The sequence below is a fragment of the Crinia signifera genome, chromosome 12 (genome assembly GCF_055691185.1).
Source record: "Crinia signifera chromosome 12, ASM5569118v1, whole genome shotgun sequence".
Taxonomy (NCBI): domain Eukaryota; kingdom Metazoa; phylum Chordata; class Amphibia; order Anura; family Myobatrachidae; genus Crinia; species Crinia signifera.
Genome location: NC_139228.1, coordinates 34285012 through 34306283, shown reverse-complemented (window position 1 = coordinate 34306283; position 21272 = coordinate 34285012). Strand labels below are relative to the sequence as shown.

Sequence of the window (21272 nt, the reverse complement as noted above, 5' to 3'; positions counted from 1 at the left end):
TCCCTGATGGGGAGGAGGGGGTTTGACATCAGCAGATGTCAGGTACCCGCCCGCTTCCCACACAGAGCACTCGCAGATGTAAGACACCAGAGAGGTGGCCGTTTGTGCGAGCAGCGTTACAATGGTAAATTTGCAGATTGGCGTGTCAGCCAGAATAAGGCCCTTACTTCTATCCATGAACGAAGAAGTCTGAATCAGGCCCACACAAAAAAAAACATCCTCTTCAGTCTATGATGTCTGCTTTAGTAGCAAAGAAATCCCTGAAAGATTGACTCGGCCTTAAGTGTTCTGCTCTGGCTATTTTTGGGTAATATATGTATAATGATATACTGTAATGTGGAACTGGCAGGGTGTACGGATTTCATACATTGCTAATGACCCTGCAAATTAATAGGCGTTTCTGTGCTTTAGTGCCCAATTGGCACCTATTCTATACGGCTAGCAGACATCAAGTCATTGACACGAAGGTTAAAAAGGAAAGTTCTCGTCTGGGTTTTATTTAGAAAGTGGTGTTGCCGAAGCTTCGAACTCTTCATCTACTCCTGTTATTCATTTTACATGTAGAGGGACAGAAACCAATTGCAACTGCATCTTTTCCTAAATTTGATCTTCAAGCTCAAAATTGCTTTTTATGTTTTCTGTGGAGATTTTCATCAAACACAATTATTTTAGGAGCATGCACAGTGTTTTATACCGTTTCTCCTCTCCCCTGTGTTTATTGTTCCACAACAAGGATAACTTGCTTATAAGTGCGCCGAGCAATCAATATATGGCAATTTAATCCTTATTTTTGTTTATATTTTCTCTGCGGTAAAACAACACTGAGAATCCGAGGGATTGTCTCTATTTTTCCCCTCTCTCTATTTTTGTCTTCACTTCTGGAAACTGAAACGGGTTTCCCTGGGGTTATGGAAGAATAAAACTGCAATTGCTGCATTTTTCACGGAGCCTCACTTGTCAGTTATGACCTCTTTAAATGGCTGTAAAACATTATTAAGTGCATTTATTTATATAGCCAACAGAATAAACAGAAATCTTCTCTCCAGCAAAGAAGGCAACTTAATCATGAATACACATGGGTAATCACTGGACCTTATATGTGTGGCACGTTATGATAATGATAATAATAGAAGTCATTAATTTAGTATACCTCCCAACACTTTGCATTGGTAAATTAACCATTTACAGTCCAGTTTTTTTTCTTTAAATTTAAATCTGGTTTAAATGTTTAAATCAATTGTAAAAAAAATTTAAATTAGAAAATGGTCTACATTGAATTATGAACGATATAAATGTTTATTTCTTTTTTTGTAAGTGGCTCACCATAGGATCTGCTACTAGCGCTAGGCCTGTTGAGCCTGACTAGACATTGGACTTGAAAGGGTTAATGGACAAATATTTAATTAAAGAATTTAAAAAAAAAAATTCCTTTTAATTAGGTAAATAAAATCTATGCACAATCTATACATATTTTAGAGATGAGCGGGTTTGGTTTTACACGGATTTACTCGGTTCTTATCGGCAAATTTATCGTCATTTATGATTTTTTTACGATCGACTATTGGTTGTTACGTGTTTTGGTTAGCCAATAAGATCCCGCTTTGAAATCCGAGTAAATCCGAACCCACTCATCTCTAATATATTTATGCCTATTTGCAGTCTAGTGCCACTCTATGTGCAGACCTCCCAGCCATACTATTATGGTGATACAGTTCTGATTTTTCGTGCATTGCACCACTATCCCACCCATAGTGCAACAGTGCCTGGATGGGCATGCATAATGGAGGTCTCCCTCACACCTGCTGCAAGTGGTTAGAAGTCGCTACCATGTGACATAGTCAGGAACGGTTGCCAAGATGATAATAAAATGGGGGGATGATGCTTGCTAACTCCTTTAGCATTATTGTTATAACCCCATTTAATGTTATTAACCCCTTTACAGTTATAAACTCCCTCATGCCCTTACTTCCCAACATAAGGTGGTAAAAAGAGGGACACTTTGTATGTACCGTATTTGCCAGCGTATAAGACGACCCCCCAACATTTCCACTCAAAATGTAGAGTTTGTTATATACTCGCCATATAATACTACCCCCTCTTCCGCACACCTCCCTGTCACTAGCAGCTGTCTGGTCCCTTGAGTGGTGGGTTTTGCTGGATCAGGACAAACCTATTAGGGCAGGTTTGTCCTGCCCCAGCAAAACCCACCACATAAAGTTTTAATACCCCCTCATCTGCAGCTTCCATGCAGTGATGCCACTGTCCTCCCCCCAGGCATAAAGTATTGTGAATATACCGGTATTCATTAAAGGGTACCTCTCCTCGCCCCCCCCCCTTCTTATGCATACGGTACCGTACCTTAATAATAAAAGATAACAGTACGGTATTTGTCTGCAGCGTTTTCTTCAGCCTAACGGCCTGTCAGATAGCGCATTGATGTCGGTGGCAGGCTCGGGTGTTTTCGGGGGGACTCGTGTGCCTGAGTGCTCCCGAGTCCCCCCGAGCCCCGCCGAAAATACCCGAAAATACCCGAGCCCCGCCGACGTCACTGCAGTGACGTCGGCGGCAGGCTCGGGTATTTTCGGCGGGGCTCGGGGGGACTCGATTGGAGGAAGGGAGATTGATTGGAGAAAAAAAACTGCTATTCCAGGAACAGTAGCTTGCAACCTGGGGAATGACTGGTCCAAAATACTAGTCATACTTATCGGGGAGGAGGGAGGAGACCCAATACTGTACATTGTACTGTACATCATGGGGCATGGACAAAGGCTGGTGTCATTTTAGTCCCGTTCCCTCCCCGCAGACCTGCAAATTTCAGAATTTTTTTCCAGTGGCTCTGGGGGGTGTAAGGACTTTGGGGAGCATGCGGGAGACTTGCCCACCTTCCCAGAAGGGGGAGCCGGGAGGGGGACCTGATTTTCAGAGGGTAGGCAAGCATGAACTATGTATTGTAATACACATGTGTTTCTGAATATTTTAACTGCACATCCTAGTACAAAAGGCATCAGAGTTTTAAAATGCAAAGTATATTTGCTGTCTGGCACTACATGTCTCGTCTAAATAATTAATAATTGAGATATTTTCTCTATAACTACTTCAGCACATTCAGCATTTGCATTATGGTTCGGTTCCATCCTGTGGAAATGCGCAGGATCTATGTTGTGTTGCTACTGTATGAAATGGGTATTAATTATGCATGTTATAATCCCTGCATAATGGTAAAGACTTTAATGCAAACATCTTGTTCTAGAGCACAAATGTGATACCCAATTATTTGTAATGCTGCATCAGTTTCCCAAGTACCCAATAATCAGGGAACAAACACCTATGCAAACAAGAAGGGGATTCATTAGCCAAACTCGCATAAACACATTTGCTGTGTAATCTACAGCCAACATGATCAAACATTGCTTATAACGTTCCAACGCAGCAGCTATCTCCATAAACAAGTGCGTATTTGTTAGGGGTTTACTGTAATATTACATCCTCCAAGGAAAAACCTAACTGGCAAGTCCTATAGTTAAATTATTAGGGGAAAATTTACTCAAATGTTCTATTCACATGGGATGTTGCTGTGGGCAACCAATCAGAATTCACTTTTTCCTTATTTAGCACCTTCTAGAACAGCATTTTTCAACCACCGTGCCTTGATCTGTTTTCTAGTGTGCCACCAGATCTAGAGATATCAATACCAGTTTACAGCCACATCCACCAGTTCAACTGTTATTCACTGGTCTACTGTTTTCATGTGAGAGCCAATGTATTTTATTTTTGTTCCCTGTGGGGACCAGTGTGATTGTTTTTTCATATGGAGCCCAATGATTTTTTTTTTTCCCTGTGGGGGCCTGATTGTGTGCCCTGGTTGAATATCACTGTTCTAGAAGATACTAGATAGTATCTGATTGGTTTCCCATAGCAACATCCCATGTCAGATAGAACTCCCATCTTAGTAAGTTTCCCCCATTTGCGATTTGGATAAAGTCTCATACCTGTTCCCAAAACTGGAACACAGCAGCACAATCCCCCAGCTAGTGGTAAAATGTACAGGGATGAACATTACATTTCGGGCAGCTTGCATTTGCTTGAGACTTGTATGCATGTGGGCTTTGTGTTCAAGACACCCTCAAACACAGAGTTATATCTTATATGGCAGGATGTTCAGCATGCAACCCTTCAGCTGCTGTGGAACTACACATACCAGCTTGCCTTGCCATAGTTTTCCTATTACAGCATGCTAAAACTCTTTTTTACACAGGGTATGCTGTCACGTGTAGTTCCACAGCGCCCCCATGCCCCCAAAGCAGTGAAAATGGCACCCGCTGATATGTTCCCACTTCCCATATTTCACATGTTGGGAGGTTTGCCTTCTAGAAGATAATAGATAGTGTATCTGATTGGAAGACCATAGTTACTTAAATCCCATCTGAGATAGACACCCCTAATAATAAAACTTAAACTCTGCAGTTAGTGTTAAAGGATACAGACCTGTAGACCACCCATTCACCAATAATATACCAGTTGAGCTTACTGTAGTGTAAACACTAAGCTGAAGGATGAGCCATTTAAACAATCTGCCCCATTGTAATGCATGGGACCATTACCTATATGCACCTCATAATAAAGGCCACTGAGCCAGTTGCGGAACTCCCGGAGGCAATGATGTCATCTGCTGCCAGGCGCCAGCCTTAAAGGAGGCACTGGCTCCATTGCCTCCCGATGATCCGAACCAGCAGTCAGGTGGGAGACTCCACAGAAGTTCCCGGGCCCCAACACAAATGGACCGGTCCTCACTCATTAGATATGCACAAGCCGCTAAGGTAGCATAGAGGAAGAAGCTGGGCAGGGTTGGTAATACTGCAGGTCCAGTGCACTGGGGCCCAAGGGCTTGAAGGGGCCTGGTGCAGCTGTCTGCCCGTATGCGGGCGGACAGGCCTGGCTGGTAGGCAACATATCCGAGTGGGCTGTGATGTGATTGCGGGGGGGAGGGGGGGGTATATCTGTGTGTGTGTGTGTAGGGCAACAAATTGCTTAGGGCCAGCTCTGTGCATTATATTAAATAATGTGGTGGGGCATACCTCCCAACTTCTGTAGTTGGGAGGTCGGGACTTTTGCACGGCGAAGCCACGCGCGCTCCCAAAAAGGGGGCGCGACCTCGAGAAAAAGGGGCGTGGCCTTGTGGAATGACGCGTCCTCCAGCCACGCCCCCGTTTTCGCCGCTCGTCGGCGCTGAATAGATGCTGTGCGCATGCGCACAGCATCTATTCTTGGCAGGCTGGGGGGGCTCCCAACTGTCCCCCCCACCGCGGGACGATGGCGTAAGCGGGACAGTTGGGAGGTATGGTGGGGGGAGCACCAACAAAAATCTTGCCTCCGGGTTGCTGGGACGATCTTACACCACTGCACTGAACCATTACACAAATAGCTGCTGAATAAGCACAACATGATTGGGTATATGGTCAGACATTTATTTCCAGGTTCTTCTATTTGTTGCATGTTGGTTATTAACCCTGTCATCTCCAGAGTTCTTAAAGGCATAAGAAGATTCATTTTTCGCTACAGATTTTTTGCCTCCACAGAGATAAAAACGTGTTTATTTTGACATATTTAAATCCTTGATTCTGTTCTCTTGCAGCTTTATGTACGGAGAACTAACAGACAAGAAGACCGTTGAGAAAGTCAGGCAGACGTTTGACAACTATGAATCGAATTGCTTTGAAGTCCTGCTCTACAAGAAAAGCAGTATGTATAGTGTAACACTGTGCCGAGCCTACATTTACTGGTGTATGAACAATACAGTGCTCCCCACAGAGCCTTCTCTACCCTCTTACCTCCAGGTCGTGTAGTAAATGCACTGATTCCCACTATGGCATTGTAGATAATACCACCTACTGTACTGTATAATGACAGCTTTTTGGAAAGTAGAAGGTATAAATACTTTGCACTGTTTATTTTGTTTGGGGGGGGGGGGGGGGTCAAAGTTATTATTCTACTGTGTGTTTTGCCCAAGGCATTCTATTGGTTGTATTTTAATATAAACAATATATTTTGAGATATATATATATATATATATATATATATATATATATATATATATATATATATATATATAGTCGTTACTATGTTCATGCAATAAGTGCACTTATAGTAATATGCCTTACATGTCCGTAAATGTGTACATCTTTTGTCACGTTCATTTGATATGTAATATGTGTAATTTTCTTTAGTGTAGGGGCTGGTTTATAGATAAAGTTTTTTTGTTTTTTTAAATTTGGATACAAAACAAAGAAATGGAACTGGAGCCTACTGACTAAAATAAACGATACTATTTGGGGTAAATATACTAATACCCCTTTCACATCTCAGCTTAAACCAGGGTTATTGATGGGTTGCCTCCTGGTCCAACTGGGTCAAGGTTTGGTGTGAAAGCACCAAACCTGAAAAGCCAGGTCGACCACTCCAGCAGTTCTGACCGGGGTATAAGAAGGGTTAATGGAGGAGAGTCTTCGTTATCGGAAATGACCGTGAATTTTTGAGACCGCTGCTGTCTTTCCAACAATCGACAGCTAGAACATTGAATTCCGGTCGGAAGAAATTTATTTATTTATTTATTTACAGTTTCTTTTATAGCGCAGCAGATTCGGTTGCGCTTAACAATTGTAGACAGTGATAGAACAAACTGGGTAACAACAGACAGACTTGGAGGTAGGAGGGCCCTGCTGCAAGCTTACAATCTTTAGAGATATAGGAGGGAAACACAAGGCCAGGAACCAGTGATAGCATAGCTTGTAGGTCCAGAAGGGAAGCTATATAATACATAAGTGCCTCAGAGGGTTATGCGTGTGGCACTTAAATATGATAGGCTTGCCTGAAGAAGTGAGTTCTCAGGGAGGCTAGTGGAGAGTCTTATAAGAAATGGAAATGGCCCAGGATTCTGACTGTACTCAAACCCTTAGTGTTAAAGGATGGGGCCTGGGTTGGAGCCAAGATGGACCTGGAATCAAGATACGGGTCCGACACGGTTTTGCGATGAGAAATCAGTATAAGATGGAAGTTCTACATCTATCTATAAGATGGGATGTTGTCCATAGAGACCAGATTCTACTGCTTATTTATTTAGCGCCGTCTAGAACATAATAGATAGAATCTGATTGGATGCCGTGGGCAACACCCCATCTTCAATAGAACTCCCATCTTAGTAAATTTACAGTTGTGCCTAGATCCACTTCTGTTCTTTGACGAGGATGTGACGTTAGGTGAGGGCAGAAGTGGTTAGATGCCCTCACAGCGTTTTGTATTTGATCTCTAATTTACGTAGGTGTAGGTTATTTTATTGTAGCTTTATTGTACCCTTGCGGGCTCGTTTTCCCTCGCTACACTTATCTCCCAACTATCCCTCTTTCCGCGGGTTTTTGGGGACGTTCCTGCGTCAGTGTCCCGCGGCCTGAAGGGGATAGACACTGTGCGCTGCAGAGGGGTGAAAAATGGGGGAGTGGCCGTGGGAAGCATCATCCTGTGAGACCACACCCACTTTCCATAGGCCACACTCCCTTTTTGGGCGCTCGCGGCGGAACCACGCAAGTGTCCCTCTTCACAAGCCCCAGATGTTAGGAGGTATGCCGGTGCATGATGAGAAAAGTCAGGACAGAAGTGGGGCAACATTAAATTTACCCCTTTATGTCTGATTTATACTATGCTGATAAGAATAATACATATTCTCTAAGCTGCACTCTGTACTATGGCGATGCTCCGCAAATAAATAATGATTACGTTGATAAGTCTACAACTATTCATAGCTGTACATAAGATGTGCGACTGTACTTGGCCATGTGGAAAAAAACAAAAAACCCACAGCACGTACGCTTCATGCCTGCTGCAAATAATGAGCTTTTCAGTCGCTGTGGGGTTAAAGAGAAACGCCAGCAGCACATTATTAATCTCATTCTTATTTTACTTCTCCACCACTAACATATTGTGCAGCGCTTTACAGAGAATGTTTAATCATTGACAACAGTCTCTGTCCCTGAAGAGCATGCTGTACGGTCCAAACACATAACAATATCATATAACATCTCCAATTAGCGGGACGGACAGTGCCTGGGGCCTCCCCGGTGAGCCAGTAACATATTCTCCTGCTGAAGTAAAGTTTCTCTCCTATTGCTGTTGACTCCTCGCTGTGCTTTTGTGCTCAGAACACTGAGATTTAAAATCCTTCCAGCATCTGCATCGGGAGAACGCGGTTGTTACTGGATCGCCAGGAGGTCCGCCTTAACAAATGATGTAGAAACTAATGTTGCCAAATTTGCGTGAAATAGTTCAGATTTTCCCCTTTCATTTTGCAACAGTGCAATATGCGGTACTTTTGTGTACATTATTCACACAACGTTTTTAGATTTTGCTAGAGATAGTCACTATGCAACTTTTACATTACTATTTCCTCTAGCAATAGCAGTAGACACAAAAAAAATCATTTTTAGAAGCCAAACAAAGGTCCTAATTCAGACTGGTTTACTAGGCTGGGTATGCTAGCAGCCTAGCGAACATGTAAACGCTGCTCCACCAAAGGTTAGGCGGGCGGCAATGCAGGGTTTGCGGATTCCTGCTGCAGACCCTCCTGATACATTCAGGTGATACTTAGTATTTGCGGGTAACCCCTGAATACATTTTGTTTTTGGTGATTTAACCACATAATATTAAATGATAAATGGGCCAATTACAGAGATTTAGAACAGTGGATTTCGTCTAATAAATGAAGAGCTTGATTGTAAACTAGGAAGGACTGTGAAGTTCCACTTCTAGAATGTGCGTCATGTCATGGACATTTCCATATGCACTACAATTGGTGGTGGGAATACAAATAGGAGTAAATGTCCATCAACTTATTGTGCAATTAGTGAATGAGCTTTATTCAGCCTTCCAGTTGTTTAATATTGGGTAGAATGGTACCGGGTAGTCTCAACTGTCACAATATTGGTATTTGAAGACCAGCAGATGAACATGTGCCACGTGACTGTCAGGAACCCCGGTTCTCATGCCGCTCGCATGCGCCCCTTACCGGCACGCTGGTGTAATCTGCTCCGCAGATCAGCTGCTGGTACAGTCTGCAACCCCTGGCGCGAGGTCTCTTGCTCACAAGTCATTCCCTGTGTCACCTAGGACTCCAGGTGTATTCCCTGTCCTGATTGCGGGTCACATGATCCAGGTAAACTCCAGCTTACTTCCTGGTCTGTGTACTGCTGCGGCGGCTAATTCCACAAACCTGCGGCTGATTCCCTAATCACCTGGAGGAATAAAAGCCTGCTTCCCAGTCTCCTCCCCATCTTGAACAACTTTTCAGTTTCCCCTGCGAGTTCTCCAGCGTCAAGCTCCTTTCAAGATTCCCCCCCTTGCTCCAGAGGTCCGGTTACCTGAGTCCGCTGTTACCTGCTTCCATCCTCAGCGTTCCTGGTTATTCCACTCTTGCCAGAAGCTTCCACGAGTTCCATCTGCCGTGTGATCCAGCCTTCTCTGTGCAGCCCAGGTTACCTGCTCAGCGTCCGGATACCAGTGGGCTCCCATGCCCGTCACCTTTCAGCTTCCAGGCCGCTTCAACGATCCCCAGTGATCCCCATCGTTTACCATCGATCCCCATCGAGTCCCCTCCGGCTCCCAGGCCGCATCACAAGTACTCTCCTCCGGCTCCCAGGCCGCATCCCACGGTACTCAGTCCCCTATACTGTGTACACCTTGCTACCTACATTCCTCCGTGCCCTCTGTGTTGCTACCAAGCATTCAGTGCCATCGATCACCCCATAACATCTTTGCTCTACCAGTCTCCAGAGTATCAAACCCTGCCAAAGTCACAGAGGAACCTGGGTAGAGGGCTGCGACCTGGTCGGCATTCGCAGCTAAGTCCATATCCCCTTGCGGGGGTCACTGGTGAACACCGCTGTCGGCTTATACCCCGCGCCTCTGCCTTAGGTTCAGCCAATCCTCTGTGTCCCCGGCAGGTCATCATTCTCCATCCCTCCATGTATGAGCTCCAGATATCTCAAGCCTCCCAGCTTCCAATTCCCTGCGCCCTCCACACGCTCACCCAGGTCAGTGCCGGAACACAGCAAGTCCAGGCCGTGACAGGCCGTGTGTGTGTGAAGAGTTAGGGGCAATGTAGCACCTCAGAAGCCTGCTTTGTGACTTGGCCATGCCATCATTGTGATGCCCAGCAACCAAGATGCTCTTTTCACCTCTTGGATACAGGGATGACAACAGAAGTTTTGAAGCCCACAGATATCATCCGCCCTTAGGCCACACTTGACCGCCAACCTCATCCAAACACACACACACAGTCACAGATTAAGATACCATGGGCCCTAGGCAAGATAACAGTTTTAGAACCCCCATCCAATCCAATTAAACCCTACTATTTGCTTAGCCTACATATTGTAGTAAATTGATGATATATTCGTTTAGCTCTAGGTTTACGGCAGGAGAATAGTGTTGAGCTTTAACACCTAAAACTACTGTATTCAATATTAGGCCAATTTTCTCTTGCGGTAAACCCACTGCTAATGCATGTTATCCCATAGGTACTGGGTTAAGCACCTGGAACTATGCATTGAAACACTAACTGCTGTAAGGGCAAAACCTACTTAGATGTCTGTTGGAATCCAAGGAGGTTGCAAACAGAAGCCCAAAGCAAATTAATAGATTTGGTCAGGCCTGCAATTAACTAAACTATGCCTCTAAATTACATAGAAAAGAGGATCATCTAGCAGTGGTTAGAAAGTGCACCTTGCAATATCCTTAAACCAACAATTAAATATAAAGTAAAAAAAAAATCTAGTACCAAAACCAGAGTTTCTTTCTTTTATTTCTTTGTCTTTACTTCTTCTAGTAGTTTCTTTTTCTCGTTCTCTTTCTTCTGTTCATGCATGTTTTCTTTCTTTTTTTTCCACTTTATTTTGCTTTCTTTCTTTTTGTTTCATTCTGTCTTTTTCTGTTGCTTCATTTTTTCTTTTTTCTTTTTAACTTTCTTTTATTGAAACATATAAATAAAAATTAATTTCAATTAGTTTGTGCATACACTACAAAATACAAAAGAATAAGAAAAACAAGTATTAATATCACTGCATGGCATGGGGGGGTCCGAATCCGCTTCCCAATTACTATCCCCAAATCATATTTTCCCCAGATTGAAATCCAAAATATTGATATTATATAATATTCAAAAAAGAATCGGCGGGTCTTGTGCATTCATACAAGTTTCATACCTAAGTGTATTCTGAAAACATTTCCATATCTGATCTTTATATTATGAAATTGAGTATTAATATACCTTTCCCATGCGTTAAAAATGTTTCCAGTAGCTATATCTTTTCTCAAGGATGCTTCCAACCATTCCATTTTAAATATATAGTGTAACTTATTAAGAAAGAGGGTAAAGGGGGCCTGTAACCAAAGCTGTAAAATACATTTCTTAGCAATTGCTGATATAATAATCAAAAGTTTACGTACTCCTTCTGTTATACGTGTTGCTGAGGGTATGATCCCAAATATTGCCCATTCTGGGGACAGGCTGAAACTAAGCTGAAACTAAGGGCGAGATTTAGTGAAATTACCGTTGTCCTAAATCGCCCTATATCGCACTTTTAAAAAATTGCACTTTTGCTGTGAATTCGCATGTTTAATGAGATGCGAATTCGCTGCAAAAATTTTTGTCGCATGAAATTGTGATTTTTAGGCATGAAATTGTGCGATTTTCAGAAATGTGCAATTTGTGTTAAAAAAAAAAGTTTTTTTTTAAAATAGCGTGGGGTCCCTCCTCATGAGCATAACCAGCCCCGGGCTCAAAGACCGGTCCTGGTTTCATAAAATCACGGGGCTGAACAAATAGGGGTCCCCAGGATTTTATAAAACCAGCACCAGGCTCAAGAGCCGGTCCCTGACCGGTCAGCATGGGCAGGGGTCCTGGGGGAGTGGAGACACCCCCAAAGAAGGGGTCCCCCCCCCTCCAGAACTTACCTGCCCATGCTGAAGCCCGGGGCTGTCCTCGATGCCCCTGGGCGGTCGGCATCGAGCTGATAATTGTGTAAAAAGATAGAGAAACTATTGTATACTGCTGTGGAACTATGAGACCCAGCAAACCTGCACCACATGCAGGGACTTGGAGAACCACAAGTCCCAGCATGTGGGACAATAAAGGGCCCGCTGGGACTTGTAGTCCCACAGTAGCACAAACAATTAAATAAATACACACCCACACACACACACACACTGACAGTACAACTTTATTACACACGGAGCCCATTCATCCAAACTCACCTATTTTGCCACGAAGCATCGGTCCCCTTCTCCAGTAGAATCCACTGGGGTACCTGTGGAGAGAAAACATACTCACGGACGTCTTCAGCGCTTCCCCGGGAGCCCTGCAGCACTGTAATCACGGTCCGGTGTTTTGTTTACACCTGGGGCTCCGCCCCCAGACCGGGACTTAGGCCCGCCCACCAGCCAATCATGGTCCGGGACAACCCCCATGCACCTGCATCTAATGTATTATTCAGGGCCAAGGTAGTACAGGGTGCAATAAGGGGTGGGGGGCCCGTCCCGGGTCTTGCCGACGGGGGTTAGAAGGCTTTGGGCCCTTAACATTTTGGGGCCCTAGGGCAACTGCCCATGAGTTAAGACGGCCCTGCCCATGTGCAATCATTACTACTACCATTTACGATGAAGGGTTCCTGGGGACCCTGCCGGTACTACATCCCGCTATCTGTAACCCATAGGCTCCAATGGAATAAGGATATTGTGAATGCTTTGCATTTCTAATATTGGTAAATCAGGCAACATTGCATCCTCCATAGAAACCTATGGGCGGTGTGACTTCCAGCTGCAATATAGAGATTGCAGCAGTTATCAGAGTTACCTGCTACAAACCCCTTATTCATACATTTGGGGGATGCCTAATATATGACTTATATATCGAGTAAATATACTATATCACCTAGCACCCGCACGGACGAAGGCTCCGAAAGCAGCCCATCCCTACATTGTTCTCTGAGGGCCGACGGGCCACCTGTACATGCACGATCAATGGGACCACCATCCACAGTGGCCATTTCCGGTGCAGAATTCCTGGGGAAACCGGCGAGAACTACATCCCATGATCTGTAGCCCTCAGGCTACAACTGGCTACTGCAATATTGCGATAGCAGTGGAGGCCGATATCAGGAATGCTTTGCATTCTTCATAGAAACCTATGGAAGATGCGACAATAGAGTGGCTGTAGAAGGTATTGCATACCCTCCAACAGTACCGAATTTGCCGGTACAGTACCGTTTTTTAACGGTCTGTACCGGCAAATTCAACCTGTACCGAATGTACCGGTTTTCTTAAATAATTGACAGCCGGGCAGAGAGCACTGTCTGTGCGCGCTGCCCGGCTGGATCTAGTCTCTCTCTACCTTTAAGTGAAATAAGTAGCAGCAGCCTGGTGTGGTGATCCGGTCCTTGCCCTGCTCCCCTCCGTCAGTAATATTATCAATTCCCCTTGTCTGGACGGCCGCGAGCCAATAGGAGCTCGCGGTCTGACAGCCAATCAGGAGCGGCTGCCAGATCACAAGCTCCTATTGGTTTGTGGCCGTCCAGCGGCAGGAGAGTTGAAAATACAGACGGAGTAGGCTGCTGCTCTTGCTGCTAGGACCTGCTGCAAGGATGACAAACGCCCCTTTTGTGAGTGCTTTACAGAACTGATTTTGTTTGTGTACAGAGTACACAAATGCCATGCTTTAGAATAATCACTTTAAAGGGGGGTTGGAATGAAAGACAGCATATTATGTATACAGTATACCCTATAGAAATGCATAAGCCCTGCAATAGTACACTCTATATAAATGCATCAGTCCTGCAACAATATATGTCCCCAGACTTTGTACTGTATACAAGTGTTGTCATGTAAGACAATGGAATTACCTGCAAATTAGATGCTGCTAGCTGTGCTTGTCAGCATTATGGCTGTGTTTGTATGATTTTTGTGTTTTCCACTCAGTGTCTATTCTTTGCATAACATGAGCATGTAGGTAAGCAGCATGTAGTTGTCAAGTATGTAATGGGCATTATGGTTTGTTATATAGTATGTAATGGGCATCATGATGTGTGGCACATTGTTTATTGGTTTACCGTGTATGGCCTTATGTGTAATTGGCATTACAGTGTTTACTAAAATGTGTAATGGGCATTACAATGTGTGTTACAGTGTGTAATACCACGCCCCTTTTTGCGATACCACGCCCATTTCCATTAGGCCACGCCCCTTTCTGAATTTGTACCGATTTTTGCCCTTCAAATGTTGGAGGGTATGGTATTGGAGGATACATTGGGGTGATATGTAATACTTGAGGCTAGTCCCTGGGTTTATGGGGACTAGCCAGTGGACACTGACGCAATTATAACAGTGGCAGAGATATATTTTAAGAAAAGCACATGAGGAGAGAGGGCCCTGCTCATTAGAGCTTACATTCTGAAGGTAAGGTGGGGTGACACAGCAGGGATAGAAGCAGGACTATCGCAGGACACTGCCAGCCGTGGTTGGGACAGTCCCCAAAAAACTGGACTGTCCGGAAAAAAAATTGGGACAGTTGGGAGGTAACTTGACCCTCAGTCACTTTTTAGATAAAGATAGGGTAGAAAGCCATCATTAATATGTAATATGACAACACTGAAGTATGGTGTGCAGCAATATACATTAAGTTCCACCAATCTACTGTATTTGGTTTTATAGTTACCTTTATTACAAGCTGTAATATTGTAAATCTTCACTTCGTAGATATTTTTAGAAATCCCTGAAATGAGACTTTAGATCTGTCCGGAAAGACTCCTAAAAAGCTCTTTCATAATGAGCTGAGCTAAAGACTCGCTCGTTAATGATCAATGTTCGGGCTCCCTAGGAAAGCTGCAGTGCAGAGAGAAATAAAGCAAGTTATTGGGTTGCTAATCTCCAGGTCAATAGTTATTTAAGAATTGCTGTTAATTGATTTCACGAGACTTTTTATTTTTTTTAATATTGTACTTTGAGTTTTGTCGAGATGTATCAAACCTTGGAAAGCGAGAAAGTACCATCCAATCAGATAATGTCATTTTTTGAAACACAGCTTAAATAGCAGTTAGAACCTGATTGATTGGCAATGTATTTTGCTCAATTTGAGCTCACTCCATATACTGTAGTAAATGTAAAGCAGGGGTGGCCAAACCGGTCCTCGAGATCTACCAACGGTCCACATTTTCCAGGTTACCTAGCTGGTACACAGCTGTAGTCATTACTAACTGTCATATTTTAAAACCTGCTGCATTCATTCTGATTCACACCTGTTTGCTAGGCTGCATATGTTTGCAGCCTAGCAGACAGGTAAACGCCGCCTGGCTGAACTCCACCCCCCCCCCTCCCCTCCTGCAAATCCCCTCTCATGCGAGGAGATGTGTATGCTAACACATCCCCTCACATGTGGCCGCAAGGAGGCGAAATCAGCCTTGATTGACTTTGCTAGCGGCTGTCGTCCTCCCAATTCATGGCGGGTGTCTGATTTCACATGAGCAAGCAGGCATCACCATGCCTGTGCCTGCAGGGGAACCTCAAGCATTTTTATGGGGACTGATTTCCAGTCTGGACCCCTTTGGGCCCCACCTCCCCATCTCCCTCCCTCCACCGCCAGACTCCTGCTCCCTTATCCCCTCTTGCTGAATGCAGCAGGTCCCGAAGCAAAGGCTTCTTCAATGCAGGACGCCGACGGCCAATTAAACTGCAGCACCGGCTGGTAAGCTAATCAGAGCTTGTGTACCAGCAGCAACTCTGATTGGCTAATGGTACGCGAGCTCTATTTGGCTCAAAAGCCGGTGCAGCTTTTTAATTGGCCGCCGGCGTCCTGCATTGAAGAAGCATGTGCATTTGTTCAGTGCACTGAGCGCAGCGCATGCAGCACAGCGGAGGCAGTTAGGGGGGTTGCGTTGGGCAAAATGAGCTGCCTGGGCCCTTCCAGGGGCCGGGGCCTGGGACAGCTGTACTCACAGCACCCCCCTGTCAGTGGCCCTAATGGAACGAATGGCTCGGGTCCATCAGGGACACATTCAGCCCACAATGAACAAGTCTAAATTGGCCACTCAGTTACACCCCCCTCCCCCATTTAACCCCTGGTACCCACAACCTAGTGTAGCACTCCGCAGCCCCAAACCACACTTCATCTCGTACAGTATAGTTGACATTAAGTCGGCCATCTTCCTTCTATGGTTTAATGTTTACGATATATAAATAATAAAACTAATAATTAACTTTTAACTTAACATTTCCAATATCATTTTGAGGCAGTGCGTCTCAATGGGATACGGTCATTGGGTCTACAGCCTGTTGGTCGACAAGCATTGGGTGGACATGGGGATAGGTCCAGCGATGAGAGGGGATGCGGTGCACTGGAAACTGTGTCCATGACGACTGTTGACCTAGACACTGTTGACCTAATGCTTGTGTCGACCTATTGCCCTGTCGACCTAGAACCATGTCAACCTAACCCCATGTCGACCTAATGCTTGTCGACCAACAAGCTGTAGACCAGGCATGGCCCTCCAGCTGTTGTGAAACTACAGCTCCCATCATGCCTTGCCACAGTTTTGCTATTAAGGAATGCTAAAATTATAGCAAGGCATGCTGGGATGTGTGGTTTCACAACAGCTGGAGGGCCACAGTTTGGACATGCCTTCTGTAGACCAAAAGATCCCAACCCGTCTCAATCGCTAATAAGCCTTTGTGGGTGCATACCATGGGACATCTGCCTTTTTTTAATGGCTTTAGTAAGTATAAAGGTGGCCATACACTACTACAATGTCTAGTAGTAGTCACATTCAGTAACGCCTCAGTCACCTATAGTATTTATAACATTGCCTCTATCTACAATATTGCTGTTGCTTGTGAATGATGAAATGCATTGATCTTATTTCTTCCTTCCCTCTGCGTAGGAACCCCGGTTTGGTTTTACATGCAGATCGCTCCAATAAGGAATGAACACGACAAGGTTGTTTTATTTCTTTGTACTTTCAAAGATATAACTTTATTCAAACAGCCAATTGAAGATGACTCGACAAGAGGTAATTGTTCTGTACCTCATTAGTGATGCATGCCGCGTGCAGTGTCTGTCTTTGTGCAACAAATCATTTACAGGAAATCATTGTTTTTTTGTTCCATGAAAAGTTATTTACAGATACCTTGGTGAAAATGCAACATAATAACACTAAATATAAATTACGATTAATGTCTTACGTGTAATGAGTTTTTAATGGAATGAAATGAGTTCTACAGTGTTGATATGCAAGGAATATACAGTAAGTAAGGAATCCAGGGGAGCACTAGCAATACATCGCTAGAGGATCTTACAGGACTGCCTTGTTTTTAGTTAACATCCTGGTTCTTTGAGTTAAGCCGATCACACCACTCTACTGCATTACTGCCTCACAGCACTGAGGTCATGGGTTCGATTCCCAACGTGGCCCTAACTTTGTGGAGTTTGTATTTTCTCCCAGTGCTTGCGTGGGTTTCCTCCGGGTGCTCCGGTTTCCTCCCACATCCCAAAAATATACTGGTAGGTTAATTGGCTCCCAAGAAAATTAAGCCTAGAATTAATGTGTGTGTGTGTATATGTGGTAGAGATATAGATTGTAAAGCACTGTGGATTATGTGTGCGCTATATAAATAACTGTTAATAATAATAATAATAATAATAATCAAGGAGATTATTATTATTATTATTATTATTATTATTATTATTATTATTAACAATCTCCTTGATTATTATTATTATTATTATTATTATTATTACCAACCATTATCTGGCTGGTCCTCGATAGGACCATTATCTTGCTGGTCCTCGATAGGACCATTATCTGGCTGGTTTATGACTAAATGCATGACAATATCTTGCAAATTGCCCTAATTGCATTGCATATGGCCAGAATTATATTATAAAAGAGCAGGTCAGCAGAATAGGGAGAAATTAATAGAGGACTTAACTCTAGTATTGTTCCAGGGGCTGGCTGGCAACTTTTAGCCTAGGGGGCAAGTCCAGAGCACTGGCCCATACCGATATTCCGCCACAGTGCCAAATACACATATGCCCCCCACAGTGCCAGATATACATATGCCCCTATAGTGCCAGAGACACATATGCCCCCACAGTGCCAGATATTCTGCCACAGTGCCAAATACACATATGCCCCCCACAGTGCCAGATATACATATGCCCCTATAGTGCCAGAGACACATATGCCCCCACAGTGCCAGATATTCCGCCACAGTGCCAAATACACATATGCCCCCCACAGTGCCAGATATACATATGCCCCTATAGTGCCAGAGACACATATGCCCCCACAGTGCCAGATATGCCCCCACAGTACCAGAGACACATATGCCCCCACAGTGCCAGATATGCCCCCACAGTGCCAGAGACACATATGCCCCACAGTGCCAGATATTCCCCAACAGTGCCAAATACACATACTGTATTCCCCCACAGTGCCAGATATGCCCCCACAGTGCCAGAAACACATATGCCCCACAGTGCCCGAATTTCCCACCAGCAACTCACCATTGTTGCTGTCTCTCCATCTGCTGCTGCTGGGGGGCAGGGGAGAGCGCAGTACATGCCCCTCCTGCCCACCGGTGAGGTCACCTACGACACTCAGCCCTCCTGCGCAGGCCGTGGCTTCCAGCACACGGCCGCGGCTACAGGAAGATGGCCGCCGGCCTCCTGCACTGAGGACATGTCCTCAGTGCAGGGGGCCGGCGGCCATTTTGCTGTAGCCGGGTCCGTGTTCTGGAAGCCACGGCCAGAGCAGGAGGCTGGAGGAGGTGGATCCAGGGCGGCCCGCAGCCAGTGACTGGGTAAGCGGCCCGGGGGTCACATGGCACCCTGGCCCAGACCGCCCCTGTATTGTACTCTACCCATCACACAAATATCAGCCTGATACACCATCTCTGGGAATGTTAACAGAGTCTGCATCGGATACCATGACAATACAGATAGCTGGGGAAAGTATGGTACAACCTGTGCCATTTGGTTACTTGAGTGGAGTATGGGTTTGGAAAATAGTTACTTGGAGAATAAAACTCTTATTTTATGGTTCTACAGAGACCGAAGCTAAGAAGAGCAATACAAATCATCCATAGCTTTCTTGATGGTCAAAATGTTTGCGTATGACCGGTTTCTATTGGGGCGGGCACTTTGCATTATTAGGCTTCACCCGTTTGAATGTCCTGCCATGATTCGTGGGGCTATGGAAGGGGGTGAAGCCAAGATGAAGTTAAAGCCATACAGTCTCTTTATTTTATCCCTGCCCCCTTATCACAGAGCCATGGGTGGTGGTGGGGCCAAAATTCAGTGAGTCTTACAAATCTCTTTATTTTAGTCCTTCCCACTTTCTATAGACCCATAAATTCTGGCATTATGGGCTCTGGGTTTTGATCGAAGGCTGCAGGCTGGCAGCTAGTGTGCATAGAAAACCAACCTATCGCATGGGGATAGTTCCTGGAAACCTGCACAAAAGAAAGTGATTCAAGGTCATCTACTATTATACACAATACATAATACAAACAGGCTGGTTTCACATTGACACCTGTTGCCAATGATTTGTGGCTTTGAAATATGCTTGTTTAGTAAATATAAAGTTATTGAACTCACATTTGGGATTGGCAGGATCCCGGGATTTGGCCCCAAAATGTCTTGGATTGGAGTATTTATTTTCGGGATTAGATTGTGCATGCGCAGTCTATGCCGGGCTGTGTCTGAGCACTTGCTCAGATGCAGCCCGGCTGTTCCTAACCCCGGCGTGCGGCCTGCGCAGCTTGATTAGGTCATAGGTCACGCTGCGCAGGCCGCACTGCTGTACCACCAAAGCCACCAGAACCCTCTCGCAGCCCAGTCCCGGCTCCACTTAAGAAGCTCAGCCGCCCGGCACCTCACCGCCAGGCGCAACACCCACCCACTGCCTCAACCTAAACAACCCACAGCCTCCGCCTGCTCCCCTAGTTAATGTGTGTGATGGGGGTGTGTGTGTTTTTTTTTAGATATGATAATTGCGGGATTCCGGGAATCCCAGAATTAAGCATTTTTCAATCCCTAGTTAGGTGTAAATGTAGTGCATTTTTGAAAATAGTAGAACAATGTCATGCATTTTGTTGCCTTCAAGTATTTGTGGCCTGGGTAGGGCAATATAAAGTGGTGGGAAGTTGAACTTTGATGGGGTGTTCATTGGTTTGCCAAGCGCACCTCCCCTTTTATATGGACACAGTTCTACTTAATAGGGGATCTTCTGAGAACAGACAGTAGGTACTGTATGTGCTCTGATGACCACTGGCTGATTGCGTAGGTGTACTTGTGCAAAACCATAGAGTTTTGTGGTATGCAAACAGCATGCTCTGCAGCAGCCAGAGCAAGTCTCCAACTATCCACCTACTCTTCCTAACCACAGCAGGGAAGAAGCTGCTGCAGCAGTCAGAGCAAGTCTGCAACTATCCACCTACCCTACCCAACCACAGCAGGACTGGAGCAGCTGCAGTAGGCACAGAAGATCCTAAAACCCCTCAACAGCAGCGCAGAGGTGGCTGCAGCAGGAAGACCAATTTTTCAACTATCCACCTACCCTACCCAACCACAGCAGGGCAGGAGCTGCTGCAGTAGGCACAGAAGATCCCGAAAACCCTCAATGAATAAGCAAACAATCAAGAGAAAAATTAAGTGACTGGGGAACAGTCAGAAATAACAACCTTAAGAGCTCGTCCAATGAAATCCATGTTAGAATTTAGATTTTTTCTTAAGAAGATAAGATAGTGCGCAGAGTTTGAAGACGATTAGTTAAAGCATTCCAGAGTTATTGTGGAACCTCCATACACAGCACACACACACATTGTTCACTTATACTTATGTAGCTATAGATATACCATGTTTCTACAAGCTAGTGTAATAATTAGTAATATATGCTTAAAACCATAAATAATTTATCACAGTAAGAGCTAAAGGTCTGCCATTAGTTTATTATGGCCAAAGTACTGTATTCACCTGTTTGTTTACAACGGAAATGAATAAAATATAAATATCACAGGATTACAGCACTTATAGGGTTGTCTTGTAAATTATTGATGAACTGTTAACTTACAAAGTGCTGTATGTAAAAACAATGTAAGATAATGGGCTGTATTGATCTTGAATGCAGCGAGCAAAGGAGAAGCTAGTTACAGTGCAGGCAGGTGCACATCCGTTACACGGC

General features: G+C 44.7%; 1 protein-coding gene across 7 annotated transcripts in view; it reads left to right on the top strand.

The window, feature by feature from the left end:
• Positions 1–21272, top strand: part of KCNH5 (potassium voltage-gated channel subfamily H member 5) — a 523150-nt gene that overhangs the window by 275667 nt on the left and 226211 nt on the right. For all 7 annotated transcript variants that reach the window (XM_083167681.1, XM_083167680.1, XM_083167679.1 and 4 more), the window contains 2 exons: positions 5633–5739; positions 16971–17099. In XM_083167681.1, coding sequence (XP_083023807.1) covers positions 5633–5739; positions 16971–17099 — 236 coding nt within the window. The remainder of the gene's footprint in view (positions 1–5632; positions 5740–16970; positions 17100–21272) is intronic.